The sequence below is a fragment of the Dipodomys spectabilis genome, unplaced genomic scaffold (assembly GCF_019054845.1).
Source record: "Dipodomys spectabilis isolate Male_0828 unplaced genomic scaffold, ASM1905484v1 ptg000034l, whole genome shotgun sequence".
In the NCBI taxonomy this organism is placed as follows: Eukaryota; Metazoa; Chordata; class Mammalia; order Rodentia; family Heteromyidae; genus Dipodomys; species Dipodomys spectabilis.
The window spans coordinates 9,211,328-9,225,449 of record NW_024870711.1 but is presented as its reverse complement, the minus strand read 5'-3'; the positions used below and the strand labels follow the sequence as shown (position 1 = coordinate 9,225,449).

General features: G+C 58.9%; 1 protein-coding gene across 6 annotated transcripts in view; it reads right to left on the bottom strand.

Moving 5' to 3' along the window:
* Agap3 (ArfGAP with GTPase domain, ankyrin repeat and PH domain 3) overlaps positions 1 to 14,122 on the bottom strand; it is a 49,525-nt gene that overhangs the window by 21,281 nt on the left and 14,122 nt on the right. For 3 of the 6 annotated variants that reach the window (XM_042677204.1, XM_042677205.1, XM_042677207.1), the window contains exons 2-8: positions 5,786 to 5,844; positions 5,462 to 5,549; positions 5,186 to 5,271; positions 4,890 to 5,031; positions 4,073 to 4,207; positions 3,812 to 3,939; positions 2,043 to 2,201 (exon numbers count right to left, since the gene is read on the bottom strand). In XM_042677204.1, coding sequence (XP_042533138.1) covers positions 2,043 to 2,201; positions 3,812 to 3,939; positions 4,073 to 4,207; positions 4,890 to 5,031; positions 5,186 to 5,271; positions 5,462 to 5,549; positions 5,786 to 5,844 — 797 coding nt within the window. Of the gene's footprint in view, positions 1 to 1,414; positions 1,609 to 2,042; positions 2,202 to 3,811; positions 3,940 to 4,072; positions 4,208 to 4,889; positions 5,032 to 5,185; positions 5,272 to 5,461; positions 5,550 to 5,785; positions 5,845 to 7,043; positions 7,960 to 14,122 lie in introns of those variants that run through there. The other 3 variants (XM_042677206.1, XM_042677208.1, XM_042677209.1) reach the window with 3 other exon arrangements.

Here is a 14,122-nt window from a genome sequence, read left to right as displayed (position 1 = left end):
GAGGAGGAAGGTGAGTGGGACCACTGCCACCGAATCCCCAGGCAGAACTGCTGGTCAGGATGAGAGAGGTGCAGCCCATCCCAACCAGGCTGGTGAGCCAAGAGGCTGCCAACCAGCAGAGACCCCGGGATCCCAAGGCGGGAAACGCCGCCCCTGGAGGACGGAAATCAGAACCAGGGCAAGAGTGACAATAATGAGTACGTGGAGTCACGGGGCAGACTTGAGGACATCACAACCATGCCCAGCCACAGAGCGAGCAGGACACAAGGGGTTCCCCTGAGCAGGTGTGATGCCAACAACAAGAATGGGGGGGGTCCCAAGATACACCCATGGAGACGGACGTGCCTTGAGGCCACCTCCGGGGCACTGGCGCAAGTGAGATCACCATGGAAACGATGGAAAGAAAAAGTCAGTGGCCACTGTGAAGATGGAGAGGGTGGAAGGGCCGGAGGGAAGGCTGTGCCGTGAGCTGGCGGCAGTAGGGGGCGTGAGGGAGACAGCGCAGCCGGGGCAGGCAGGCAGCAGAGCACGGGGAAGGAGCATGAGGGGGCCACAGCGGGGAAGCCATGGAGCCAGGCACCGGTGGACGGAGCGGGAGGCAGAGGGTGTCCTTGGTTGAGTCAGCCAGCAGGGGGAAGATGGGAGGCTAAGAATGGAATCAAGGCAGCAGATGACAGAGACAATGTTGGGGGGCAGGCCGCCAAGGGCACCAGTAGCGGTCCCGGTGACACAGGCGCCCACGCTGCACAGGAGCAGCAGAGGCAGGTGTGGGCACTAAGCAGGCGGCCACTGAGGCTATGCATATCTCAGTGATGGAACAGAACACAAAAGCTGCAGGTCTGGGAGGGTCAGGCCAGGCAAGCGCACAGGTAGCAGCAGCCATCAGCAGAAAAAGGCTGGTGTGCATGCACGCCCGCACGCACGCACGCACACACACACGCAAGGTGAAAGGCACACACAGTGCTGGTGGGCAGAGGGAGGCAGCGGCAGGGAAAGGTGTGTGGGTGGGGCAAAGGTGAGGATGGAGGAGCGAGGCCCAGGGACACTGGCTCTGTCTGGGCAGGGTCCTAAGAGTCTAGCCTGGCCAGTTAGACTCAGGCCCAGGCCAAGCGCCAAACCCTGGCTCTCAGGAGGTGCACAGAGTGATGCAGAGGGATGGACAGCTCACCCACCTTTGTTCTGGCCAAGACTCCTGGAGACAGTCCAGCCAGGGCCCAGCAGGAGGCCAGAGGGGAGGCGGGGTGGGGGTGGGGGGAAGGCAGGGCTGGGTGTCTAAAAACCCGGACCGAGGGACAGCAGGACAGAGGGACCAAAGAGCTGCAGGGGCTGGCCCTGGGCAGAGAGGCCCATGGGACCCCGGGCGGGGGCAGGTGGGCGGGGAGGGGCAAGGAGCTCACAAGGAGACAGGACAAACCTGAGCGGGAGGCACGAGGCAGCGTGGTGAAGCCCAGGAAAAGATGGCTAAGCCTTTGTTAAACCAATCACAGCGGTGGGTGGGAAGCATGAAAGTTCCCCTCGGCAGTGGGGTAACGGAAAAAGAGCCGGAAGGCGGACTTGGGAGGCCTGGCTGAGTCTAGCTTGGCCAGCTAACCCTCTGTGTCGCCTTGGGCAAACAGCCTTCCGGCCTCCGGTTCATTAGCTGTTGAATCAAAGGGGGTCAGGGGAGTTAGGCCGTGAGTGCAGAAGATCCCTTCATGCCGACACAGAAACCCTGGGGGCTGGCGGGGAGGGGGTGGGGGGAGACTGCAGGGGTGTGCTTGTGCACGGGTGGAGGTCTGTGGAAGGCCTGTGGGAGGCGTGCTGAGTCGGGAAAGGGAAGCCCTCCAGGGCTCGCAGGAATGGTCTAGAAGATGCTGAGGGCCCTGGAGAGGAGCCTCTGGAAGCCTTGTGTGTATACATGAGCGAGAGCGAGGCTGCAGATGGCCTCCTCCTGCCCTGGGGCTGCCTGCCCTCCTGGCTGGGAGCTCAGCGCTCGGCCCTGCCAGCACAGTGGCGCCTGCTCAGTGGCGGCGGCTGGGCAGGGAGGAGGGCGGGGCACGTACCGTGAAGATGTTCGAGCGCCGCTTGGACTGCTTGCGGATGGGCGTGGGGGTAGAGGAGGCGGCGATGGTCTCGATGCGCAGCTCCCGCTGGCTGATGCTGGGGGTGGAGGGGACAGAGGACGAGTAGTCGCTGAAGGCGCTGCTGCCGCCATTCGTGGCCTAAGGACAGAGAGGGCTGCTGAGGGTGGCTCTGGGGAGGGCGAGGGTGGCAGGGGCACAGGTCAATAAGCAGGTGCTGGGAACCCCTACAAGGTAATAGCGACCTAGACTGGGGTCATGGAGGTGGCAGAAGGACCACCAGCTTTTACAGGTCGTAGTGGAGGGAGCTGGCACGGACTTTTCCTTGGGTTCTGGCATCAGGGCTCCTGCCCTGACTGACCAGGAAACTGAGTCACAGGCCCGGGCTTCCAACTGTCTTGAACAAGAGAGCACACGGACCCTCCAAGTCAGTGAGGTATGTCAAGGGGGGGAAGGAGGAGAGGTGGGAGAGGGGGAACAGGAGAGGACACAGAAGGCTGCTGTGGGGGCAGCACTGGGCTCGGGGTCCTGGGAGAATCTGAGGTTTGCTTGGATCACGTGTGTGGCAGGCAAGGAAGAGAGCAGCCACAGCCAAGGCAGAGAGCAGAACAGAGCCAAGGCTGCCAGGTGGAGGCGGCCGCAGACAAGGAATGGAGAAAGGAAAGAACACCACAAGCACACACAGGATGGAGACAATGTGCACCCAATGTCTGTCCTGGGACTGGCGTCTGCACAGGGAAACCAGCGCCTGCGCCCCCACCCGTCCTCACTCGTGCTCCTGACCGGCCGAGCCTCCCTTCGGCCCTAACCAGAGCCAAGGCACCTCCCTGGGGCGGGTGACTGCAGAACGGCCAGGTGGGACCTGGCCCTGCTGGTGTAGGCGCTGAGGTGCTGTAGGCGGTCCCTTTCCCAGAGGGAGAAGGGACACTGACAGCAACCCCAGAGCCTTCTCACAAACCCTAAAGGGAGAGGTCTTGGAACCATGGCAAGCAGCGGCCACTGGCTGGACCACTTAAGGAGCTCATCTGTGGACAGCTGGGCCCCAGGCTGGCAGCAGAGGGCAGCAAAGCCGAGAATGAAGCTTTGGCACTGAGCACTGGCCCCCGTGCCTGCCAAAGGCCAAAAATTAGTCCAGAAAGAGTGCCAGTGTGTGGACAACGGTCCAACTGGCATTACTAGGGTGCGGGGTGGCTGCAGAACCTGGCTCGGATCCCCTGAAGCTCCACAAGGGGCAGAGAGCCAACCGTTTCCTTTAAGGCATGAGCTAGCTTCTAAAAGCCAAACCCTGTCAGAGGCAGAGGACGAGACTCGGCCTTAGGGGCATGAGGTCGCCACTCGCTTCCTCCTTCCTAGGAGGCTGCAGCTACAGCCAAATGGAGGAATGGCTTGTCCACGAGAGGAGACAGGGTCAGTCCTGTCTTGCCAAGGGTTAGCACCAAGCAGGCCTAAAAGAACTCTCTTTCCTGGGCCCGCCATGTAAGGTTTTCCCAAGCAGCAGCTGCTCAGATGGTCCTAAGAGTGCTCAGTAGAGCCTGTGTTTGCATGGTCTTGGCCTAAGTGACTGAGAGGCAAGACGGCGGAGCAGGGGCTGGAAAAAGGAGGTGAGGCAGTCACCACAGAGTGGAACCCAGCCCAAGGCCCGCACAGAGGCCGCATGCAAAGCTCGGAGCTGCGGGAGACAGGCAGGAGTGAGGAGGAGGCAGAGATGCGGGGACATGGACAGGTCCAGCGAGCACAGAATATGACCGCACCTGATTGATGTGCACGGCTGGGATGGAGGCGGCGGACACAGCCGAGTGGCTGGGCGAGTTGGGCAGGGACTTGCAGGGCCCGATGGCCAGCTGCTGCTTCTTCCGCAAGGCCACTACTTTCTGGGCCACTGTAGGGGATAGCAGAGTCAATTCTACCCGCCAGAGAGAAGAGCCAAAAAATCCCCAGCCTGGCACCTCCCCTCAAGGAACGCAGCGCAGCGCTGTCACCAGCCCTACACCCCACTCTGGGGCCCGAGTTACCGTCCTGGAAGACTCGCTCCACATTGAGCCCATAGGTCGCGCATGTCTCATAGTAGGTACAGCGCTTTAGATCTGTGGACAGCTTGCGGGCCCTGCTGTCATCAATGACCCGGGGATTGGCGGCACTGATGGCGTCTGCAGAAGAGGGAGGAGTTACTCAGCTGGCTGAGAGTGGGGGTAGAGGGATAGTAGGGTTGGGGTGGATGGGCAGAGACCTGGCAAGTGGGGTACACAGCACTGAGGATCTGGAGACCTGGGCCTCATTTCATCCCATTGCTGCCTTGCCAAGTGGAATACAAGCCAACTTAATTCCTCAGCCGGTTTATTCCTTGTTAAAAACCAGGCACAATTGGGAGCTGGAGGCTCACACCTATAATTCTAGCTACTCAGGAGGCTGAGATCTAAGGGTAGAGGTTCAAAGCCAGCCTAGCAGGAAAGTCCGTGACACTCATCATCAATTAACCACTTAAAAGCTGAAAGTGAAGGTATAGCTTGATCAAAGGAACAGTACCCAGGCTGAATTTAAGCCCCACTCCTGGCACACACATACGCATGCATGTGCATGCACACCCCCCCACACGTACGCATCTACACGCAGGCTTGTACCCCCACACACAAACTTATACGCATTTGTGACATCCATTGCAGGACTCACCCACAGAGCAAAGAAAAGACGCTAGGTTATGGGCCCTAGGTTGTGAAGAGCCTGTCAGTGCTCCACCGGGAGTGGGGGCCTGGGGCCCTCTTGACCTGCCCCCTGAAGTTTTATTCACCTGGCTCACCCTACCCCCTGCTGATTTGACAGGCCCCGCCTCACCCTGAGTGCCCACCAGCACCATGGGCACCTCGCTGGCATTGCGGAAGCTGCAGAGCCTCAGGAAGTAGTTATACACCGTCTGGAAGCTGATTTCATCCTCCAAGCTGAACACAAACACTACTGCATCCACCCAGGCAGCAAACTAGGGGAGAGCAAGCGGAGTTATTCATCTATCACCCGCATCCCAGGCCAGGCCAAGTCCTGCATCAGGCAGGCAAGCAGACCCTATTCCCAGAACTACACCCTTACCCACCCCTAACAGGATGGGGGAGGGGAGGGCTGGGGAGGAGCATCACCTGGAGCTCAGGGGGGCCTCCTTCATCTCGGATCAGCAGCAGGTAACTCTGGCCGTCCACCACAATCTCCTTCTTAAACCGACCCCCTAGAGTAGAGTGCAGGGTCAGGACCAACCATGGAGAAATGGCCCACAGGGGCTAGGCACAGCAGATGCTTCCAGAAGAGAAGGTAAAAGGACTGGGGAGGAAAGGACTCAAGAGCCCCACACACAGATACCAGGTGCAGAAGGAGCTGAGAGGCCATAGCCCCTGGTCAGGTTGGCTAGTGACACTCACCTTCAGGGGACTCCTCCTGGACATATGTCCCTGTCAAATAGCGGTGCACTAGGGCAGACTTCCCACTAGAGAGGTTCCCCACTATGCCCTGCAGGAGAAAAGGGGGCACAGCGGTGGTCAGAGGGTTCAAGGGAGAAAAAAGGCCAGAGCTGAAGAAGGGGCAGGAGAGAGCATGCAAGCCAGTAGGGGGGGCCGAGGCACCGAACAAAGGCTTACTGGGGAAGCCAAGCCAACAGCCAGGAGAAGCAAGACCCAGGATGACTCCTCCGAGCCTGGCCCACCCAGCCACGGCTGCCCGGGCCTCCCATTCACATGGCCACTCACCACTTTAAGCTCTGGCACAGACCGGCTCAGGGTCCACTCCTGGCTGTTCACAAAGGAGTCTGTGAAGACAGAAGCACTCATCAGGCTGCTGTGGCACACGTGGTACTCATCACACACCTCTGTCTAAACTACCACTACCAGTCACCACACCTGTCTTTCAGCCAGGGCCAGAAGACCCTCAGACCTCACCCCTAGGGAGCAGAGGAAAGGCTCTTTCCCAGCCCAGTGGAGTGAAGCGAATTTTCAGGACCACATGGGGGGGCGGGGGGAGAACTGTAGGTTCCCCTCCCTTGGCCTTAGACATATGTCCTTCCTCCATGACTTCATGCTCCAGCAGCTGAGCTCCCACCGGATCCCACTTGGCCTCATGTCTCCTAGGAGGCTTCTCACCCAGGTTAGAGGCCACTCTAGCAGATCTCAGACCAGACCCAATGTGGGCAGGGCCCTGGCAGGGGTACCGGCCTTCTGCAAGTAGAAACAGCTCACCTGGGAGGGGTGGGGCCACCCACTGCATTCCTGAGTGAAGGTGAAGAGGGAGGGGCCTCACCTAGCCCTGTGCTGTAGGTGCGCCCTTGCCGGGCCCGGCCAGGCCAGGCCTCCGCCCCAACCTCTTCCTAGCCCAGACTGGTGGCTGCCTTCCTTCAGACCACTCCAGGCAGCAGGGACCCCTGACTCAGAAGAAGCTTCCAGCTCTCCCGTCCTCACCCACTCTTCACCTTGCAGCCAGGGGGAGGCCGGCCTGGGATGGCCTTGGCCTGGGCCGCACTTGCTTCTCCTCCCCCGCTCGCAGACTCCCTGGCACTGCCCCCAGGTTGTTCCAGGGGAGTTATCACAACCAAGTCCACAAGCAGTCCCCGACCTAGGCCGCAGAGGTGGCCAGTGCATCGGGACCCCTAGCTAAGAGACTCTGGCAGGTCTCCTTCCGGTCCCCAGTGGTGAAGCTGCATTTACCGAATCGGAGGGAGGGATCCACATTGGAACCCTGGCCTTTTCCCATTCTCGGGGATACTGTGGGCAGTGCCACAGCCTGCTCAGCCTACAGTCCTGCTCTGTCCCGCCAGGTTCCGGGGAACACTGCTGATGTCCCCCAAACACCGCCTGGGCTCTGATGGCACTCGGGCCACACCTGGCTGCCCACGGCCCCAGCAAGGGGTGCACTCTACCTCTACCAGGTAGGTTCCCGACTGATCGTCACGCAAGCCCCGCTTCCTGCCAGACTCCATCCCGAGAGGCCACGGGGCGGTGTCAAACCCCTTACCGCTGGGGGCCCCCAGGAGCCCAGGGGACGCGGCCGCCCGGCGGCTCCACAGCGGCGCGGCGGGCGCGGGCGCGGGCTCCCTCCGGCGGAAGCGGTTGGTGAGCAGCTTCCAGAGGCCGGCGGCGGCGCGAGGGCGGCCGGGCTCGGGCGGCGCGCGGGGGGCGTCGGCGCCCAGCAGGTCTCGGCGGCAGGGGAAGGCGCCCAGCGAGCTGGCGTCGCCGTCGCTGCGGGTGCGCGCGCGGGGCGGAGGCCGGGCCAGCAGCCCCGACTCGGCGCGCCGGATCTCCTGGCCGCGGCGCAGACGGAAGCTGAAGCTTTTCCTGAGCGCCGACAGGCCGCGCCGGGGCCCGTCGCCGCCGCGCCCGCCGCCGCCGCCGCCGCGGAACACCTGCCAGCGCTGGCTGCTCCACAGCGAGGCGCCCCGCAGGAAGCCCGCGCTGCCCGCGCGGCCCAGGCCCGCGCCCGGCGCCTCGGCCGCCACCGCCGCCGCCGCCGCCGCCAGCTCCAGGCGGTTCACCTCCAGGAACGTCATGCTGGTGGGGCGCGGCCGCCGCGGCTCCCCGGGGGCGCGTCCGCGCCGGGCGAGCGCGGGGCTGGGGTCGGGGCTCGGCGCCGGCGAGTCGGGCGGTCCCGGGGGCGCGGGGCCCCGGCGGCCCAGGCGCGGGCGCAGGAGGCTGAGCAGCAGGCCGCGGGCCCCCGCGGACGCCGGGCCCGGGCCCCCCGAGCACACGCTCCGCGGCCGCGGCGGCTGCTGCTCGCGCGCGGCGCGCAGGGCGGCCTGCAGGGCGGCGGCGGCGCGGTCGGTCGGGGTCCGGGTGCCGTGCAGGTCCAGCGAGTCGCACACGCTGAGGGCGCGGCGGCAGGCGGCGGGCCGCTCCCCACTGCAGCTGTCCCCCCGCGGCCGGCCCCGCTCCATGCTCAGGGCCCGCGTGCGGGCGCCAGGCCCATGGTGAGGGGCGCAGGGCTGGGCCCGGGCCGGGGCCGCGGCCGGGGGCGCACGGACCTCCGGCCTCTGGGCACCTGGCGTGGGCCGAGCGAGTCCCTCAACTTCTCCCACCTCCGGCCCCGGCAAGCCCAGACCTGGAGCGGCTGCGAGCCAGCCCCGCCAGGAGAGGCGGCAAGTCTGGCCTGGAACAGCCGGGAACGGCGGCGGCACAGGGGAGCCGGCCTGCCAGGGCAGCCCCCGGAGCCCTCAGAAAACAGGAAATTCCAGCCCAGGGCTCCTCCTAGGACTGGGCAGGTAGGTGAGGAGCTGTCATTAAGAACAGGCCAAATAAATAACAGTCCTGGGGTACAGCTCGCACTGGGCCCCGTGCTTGGAGAAACGCGGACGACTGTATTTTCTTTTCCTCCAAAGGAACAACCCGAAGGTCCAAGGACAAGAGGACCAGATGCATCAGAAGCCCAAGTGAGCAGCGGAGAGGCAGGCCCCGTGCCACCCTGGGCCGCAGTCTTCTGCCGGGAAAGTGGGAGCTGGAATACCCCGATCCTATCTCTGGGGCTCAGAAGAGTTGCTGGGTGCCACCCGTGGCTGCTGATAATAACTGAGGCTTTTTTCTTTGGAGATGATAAAACCCAGCAGATACTCATCTGTCTGGACTGGGTATGTGTGGTTCTGCCTAAGGGCAGCAGAAAAGTCAAAAGGTAACCTCAGGCCAGGCCAATGGTGGCTCACACCTGTCATCCTAGCTACTGGGGAGGCTGAGCTGAGGATGGTGGTTCGAAGCCAGCCTGGGAAGGGTAAGTTCATGAGACACTTACCTCCAATGAACCAGTAAAACTAGCCTTGAGTGAAAAAGCTAAGAGACAGCACCCAAGACCTCAGTTCAAACCCTACCACCTGCACCAAATGAAAAAGAAAAAGAGAAGAAAAGTAACCTTTGACCTTGGATTATAGTTCTGGTTGAGTGACTCACTTCTGAGGACTCCCATGGCCCAATGCCTGCTGGTGGGCTACATCAGACTCTAGAAAATCCAGGATCACCCCAGAGGTGGGCAGGTTCTGTGCTGAGATGGGCACTACACTGCCCACATGACTCCTCTCTCAGACCCCGGGGCCGGTTTCATAGTCCACAGAGGACCTCAGCAAAGGGGAGCCCAGTCTGGGGGTGAGGAGTAGGACTAGTGCTTGAGTGAAACGATCACCCCTCCAGGCTTCCTCCACCCAGTCCAACCTCTCAACTTCAGAATCCCATCTACCCACCACCCTAGTCAGGGTGAGATAAAGGGGCGCATTCCAGGTGGGGCTGGGGAACTCTGGGAAAGCAGGGCCTCTCCATCCTAGGTGCTCCTAGAAAGGAGAGTTGGGAACACCCAAGTCCTGGGCTGGATCTCGAAGGCACTTAACATTCTTGCGGGACTAGTTATTAACAACGGGGTGGATAGCTGCTTCTGCTTTCCATAAGGGATGTAATGGGTGGTTCGGCAGAGGGGCCTTTCCCAGGATTCTCCAGCAGGCGTGGGGCTGGGAACACAGCCCCACACTCATGTTTTCCAACTGCAAGTTGGCAGCCTTCCTGAGCTATCAGAGGGCAGAAGGCCTATCTGCCTTAGCTTCCCTGTCTGCATCTGTCCGTCCAGCTGTCACACACATAGGAATCACCCTTCATCAATCAAAACAAGCCAAAAAGTGGCAGGGGAAGCCAATGTTTGGGGACTGAAAGAGAGAGAATAGGGGACAAGGTGTCTAACTAGTGACTTGATTTTTAGCCCAGCCAGCCCTCTCAGTGGGCAAAGAGCAGAGTGGGTCTTATCTCCACATATACTGGCACATGCCCAGGAAAAGAAGCCATGCCCAGTCCCCAAAAGAACAACAACCTATGCACTCTGCCTGGGTCACTTTCCCAAACTGGAATTGATGGTTTCCTCTTCCTCACTGGGCCAACTCCTCTTTCTTATCCCTGGTTCCCAGAAACTGCCTGACCCACAGAAACTACATAGGGAAGGGTACCTGCTCGTACATAAGTATCTCATGAGCTGGGCACTGGTGGTTCATACCTATAATCCTAGCTACTCAAAAGCTGAGAATGGAGGATCATGGTTTGAAGCCAGCCTGAGGATCAAGTCCATGAGACCCTTATCTCCAACTAATCACCAACAAGACAGAGGTAGAGCTGTGGTTCAAGTAGTAAGAGTGCCAGCCTTGAGTGAAAAAGAAAAGGGACAGAGTGCTCAGGCCTTCCATTCAAACCCCAGGACCCGTACAAGTACACACATATATGCGCGTGTGCGCATGCGTGCGCGCACACACACACGTGTGCACGTGCACACGTGCACATGCTCCCATAGTCATGTATCTCATGACATTAGGTCAGGCAGATGCCCCCCAAAAAGAGCAGCATAGGCACACACCTTTCTCCTCACTGGATCAGCTGTACCTGACAAGATTCTGCTATAAAGGCAGGTGTCGGCACAGCTCCACCCAGACCCTACCACTGAGTCATTAACTCCTGGACCTGAGCAAATAAGGTTGCTTTAAACGTTCTCAGCACTACCTGCTAGAGAGCACAGAAACCCCATCAAAGCAGCCCTCAGTGTGGCTCCTCCCAGGCCACCAGAACCACCAGGCTGGATCATTCCCCAGGGCCGGGAGGTGCTGTGGAAGTCTCTGGAGGATTAATGATGAAGGTTCTCAAAGATCCCTGCAGTGTGGACTTTAGGTCAGGAATAATACCATCTTCCCAGGGCAGAGTGCAGAAGGTGGGCACCAAGCAGCCCCTTTGCCTGTCCAGGAATCAGGAGAAAGATCTGATTCCAGCTGTGTACAACAGCTGGCTGAGCAGGCTGGTCTGGGCCTCAGGCATGCTACCTGAGTACCAAAGGCACAGCCCAGCCAGAAAGGTCAACTGTGCAGAAGGAGAAGGGCTCTGGATGAGAGTGCACTGTGAGAGCCCTTGTCCTGCAGAGGAGGGAAGGGCAGCTGGGCCTGACTGTCCCACAGGCCTCCACCCAGAGCTTGCCACTGACACTCTGGTAAGCACTGGGCTATGCCCGCTGAAGCAATGCTCAGGAAACGGGCAGGTGTCCGCCTCCTCCAAGACACAGAGGATTAGCTTTTTCCTGGAACTTGTGGCTAGTCCACAGGGAAGGACTACAGGATTCTTCCAGTGGGCTTTTTGGTCCCAGGTCCACGGCAGCCTCCTGAACCAGCCAGGCTCTTTCTCCCCACAAGGTGGCAGCAAAGCATCTTTCTGCAGCCTGAGTGCAGCCTCTACAGGAAGTCTGCTGGACCATAGTGCCCTGAAGGTATTCACACCAGGCTCCCCAGAGGTTGATGGGTGCTGCAAACTCAGTTCAGTGCTCTGCACAGGTCTCCAGGCTGGGTATCAGGGAATCAGGGAGAAGGCAATGGTCCCTGGATGCTGCACGGCCAGCCTTGAGGACCCTGTCTTTACAAACTGTGACACCTGCTCACCCTTCTCTCTAGACTGGACACAACAAACTTCAGCTGCTTGAAGATACCCAGATCTTGGTATTTTGTCATTGTGGCCCTGGGAAACTCCAAGAGTTCTAGAAAAAGGCAGTGCCCATGCAGATGAGCCTGTGGGAGGTGTGGAAGAGGCCCCTAGCCCTTTGGTCCTATCATGAATTTCAGGTCCAGAGTTTACAGCCTGCTCCTATCCTCTTAGAAGTAATGACACTGATGTCCAGAGTGTTAGTTGAGCTGTTCAAAGCTGCACAGCCTGCTTGTTTTTGAGCCTACACAAGGCCCAGGACTACAGATTCTCTGGCCAATGCTTACATCTCCAGGACTCTACATGCTTCCTCCATCATCTGGAGGCAGCAGGGTGGGGAGAGAGACAGAGGCTGCTGCATCCTAAGGTCCTCAGGACTAGCCTGGATGCAGGACCCCTGTTCTGAGGGAAGTACTAGCAGTCTGCTAAGGCCCTCTGGAGCATGCTATGGCTGAACCTGCCAAGAAGTCAGCAAGTCAGGTGCTTCTTTCTCAGTGGCTTCTCTCTAGAAGAGGCACTAACATGTGCTGGACCTGGAGTGAAGATGCTATGAGCCCATTATCAATTATTTATCCATCTCCAATCCTCCCGGGGGTCCAAGAGGTTGCAGCAGCAGCATCTTGCAAAGGTGCTTCAGGACACAGAATGTCACTTCCCCCACAGCCCCAAACTGTACTGTGCCTTTGAGTCACAATTTTAGACTACTTCTGAACACCCAGCCAGACGCAGTAGCATATTCCTCTAATCTCAGCACTAGAGAGGCAGACACAGGAAGATCACCGGTTTCACTCCAACCTGACCTACAGTATGAGATTCTCTCAAAAACAAAACAAAACAAAAATCCACCAGGCATCGGTGGCTCACTCCTGTCATCCTAGCTACTCAGGAGGCTGAGATCTGAGGATTGTGGTTCAAAGCCAGACTGGACAGGAAAGTCTGTGAGACTCTTATCTCCAATGAACCACCAGAAAACCGGAAGTGATGCTGTGGCTCACGTGGTAGAGAGCTCGCCTTGAGCTGAAGAGCTGAGGGTCTGCACCCGGCCCAGAGTTCAAGTCCCATGAGGACAAGAAAATTAAAAAAAAAAAAAAAAAATCCTCAACACACAGTCTGAAGTCCAATTAAGCTCAAAAAAAAAAAAAAAAAAAAAGTGCCTGGCCCAGCCAAATGGTTTCTAAAATGCATTCAATTTATGAGCTCTTTATCTCTATAAAAGGAAAATACAATAATAAAGGTCTCCAGTAACTACCAGATGTGCAGGAGAGGCTGAGAAACGGCGCTTAGGGCACAGTGCAGATGGTGTGCGCAGGCCCTGGGGACGGCCCCGAGACACACAGGCTCACGAGAGGTGACAGCAAACACTATTTTGACTAGACTATTTTCAGTGTCGTGGCGCCTGAGCTCCCAGGATGGCTTTACAACAGCAGGGCCCAGGGCTGGCATCCACACCCGCACTTCCTGTCCCTGCGCTCCAGTTCATGTTTCACGTGCTCTCACCTCATCCCAAGGGCTCCCAGGTTCCCCAGGAAGGTAAGCTGCCTCCGGCCTGCTTACCAGAGGTCCCCTAGGCCCTGGAGGCCGCAGCCTGGTGACACTGAAAGGCCCTAGGAGACTTCACAGCAGTGGTTTCAAAGACACACTAGCCATCTATCCACTTTAGACTGACGCTATACCACCTGAGCCATGCCTCCAGTGAACGTATCATGTCTACAGATATGGAATCGGAAAGCCCAGAGGCCAACAGCTCGCTGAAGGTCCCCAGCCAACAGGTGATTTGAACTGGGTCGGCTGGCCACAATCCATGGTCTCCTTGGTTCTGGCCATTGCCTCCTGGGCCTACAGAGACTTCTGCTGACTTGGGACCAGCCAGAGCCCTAGCATCTCTGGAGTCAGAATTCATCTCTCAGTCTCCCCTTACCCCCCTCCCTTCCTTCCTCCCAGCTGGACACCCAGCCCTGGCTTTCCCCCTGTGTTCCCTTCTCACTGACTTCCTAGCCCCAACCCCCACTGGAAGCCTGGGCCACTACAAGGTGTGAAAGACTACAAGACACTCCCCTCAGGGACATGAGGCTTTGACAGGAGGAAGACACAGACACAGCGCTTGCTCGCTCGGGGCTACCCTAGAACGCCAGTGTTCATGGTGCGTGCAGACACAGAGGCCGGGCAGCCCCGAATCTCAGGCAACATCAGGGTGGCAACACTTATTTTTTGAAAAAGCAGGGGGGGTGAAGGGGGGAGGAGGATTGGGTGGGGGGGTGAGGGGAGGAAGGGATGGGAAGGGGAAACAAAGGAGGAGGCTACAATGCTTGATAAGAAATGTACTCATTATCTTGCCCATGTAATTGTAACCCCTCTGTACAGTATTTTCACAATAAAAAAAGAAAGAAAGAAAAAGCAGGATACAACTAGGCTCTGATGGCTCACACCTGTAATGCTAGTTCCTCAGAAGGCTGAGATCTGAGGGTTGCTGTTCAAAGCCAGCCCAGGCAGAAAAGTCTGTGAGTGAAAGACTTATCTCTGATCAACAAAAAGCCAGATGTGGAGCTGGGGCTCAAGTGGTAGAGTGCCATTTGAACAAAAAAGTTCAGGGACAGTGGCACACACACACACACACACAAACAATAA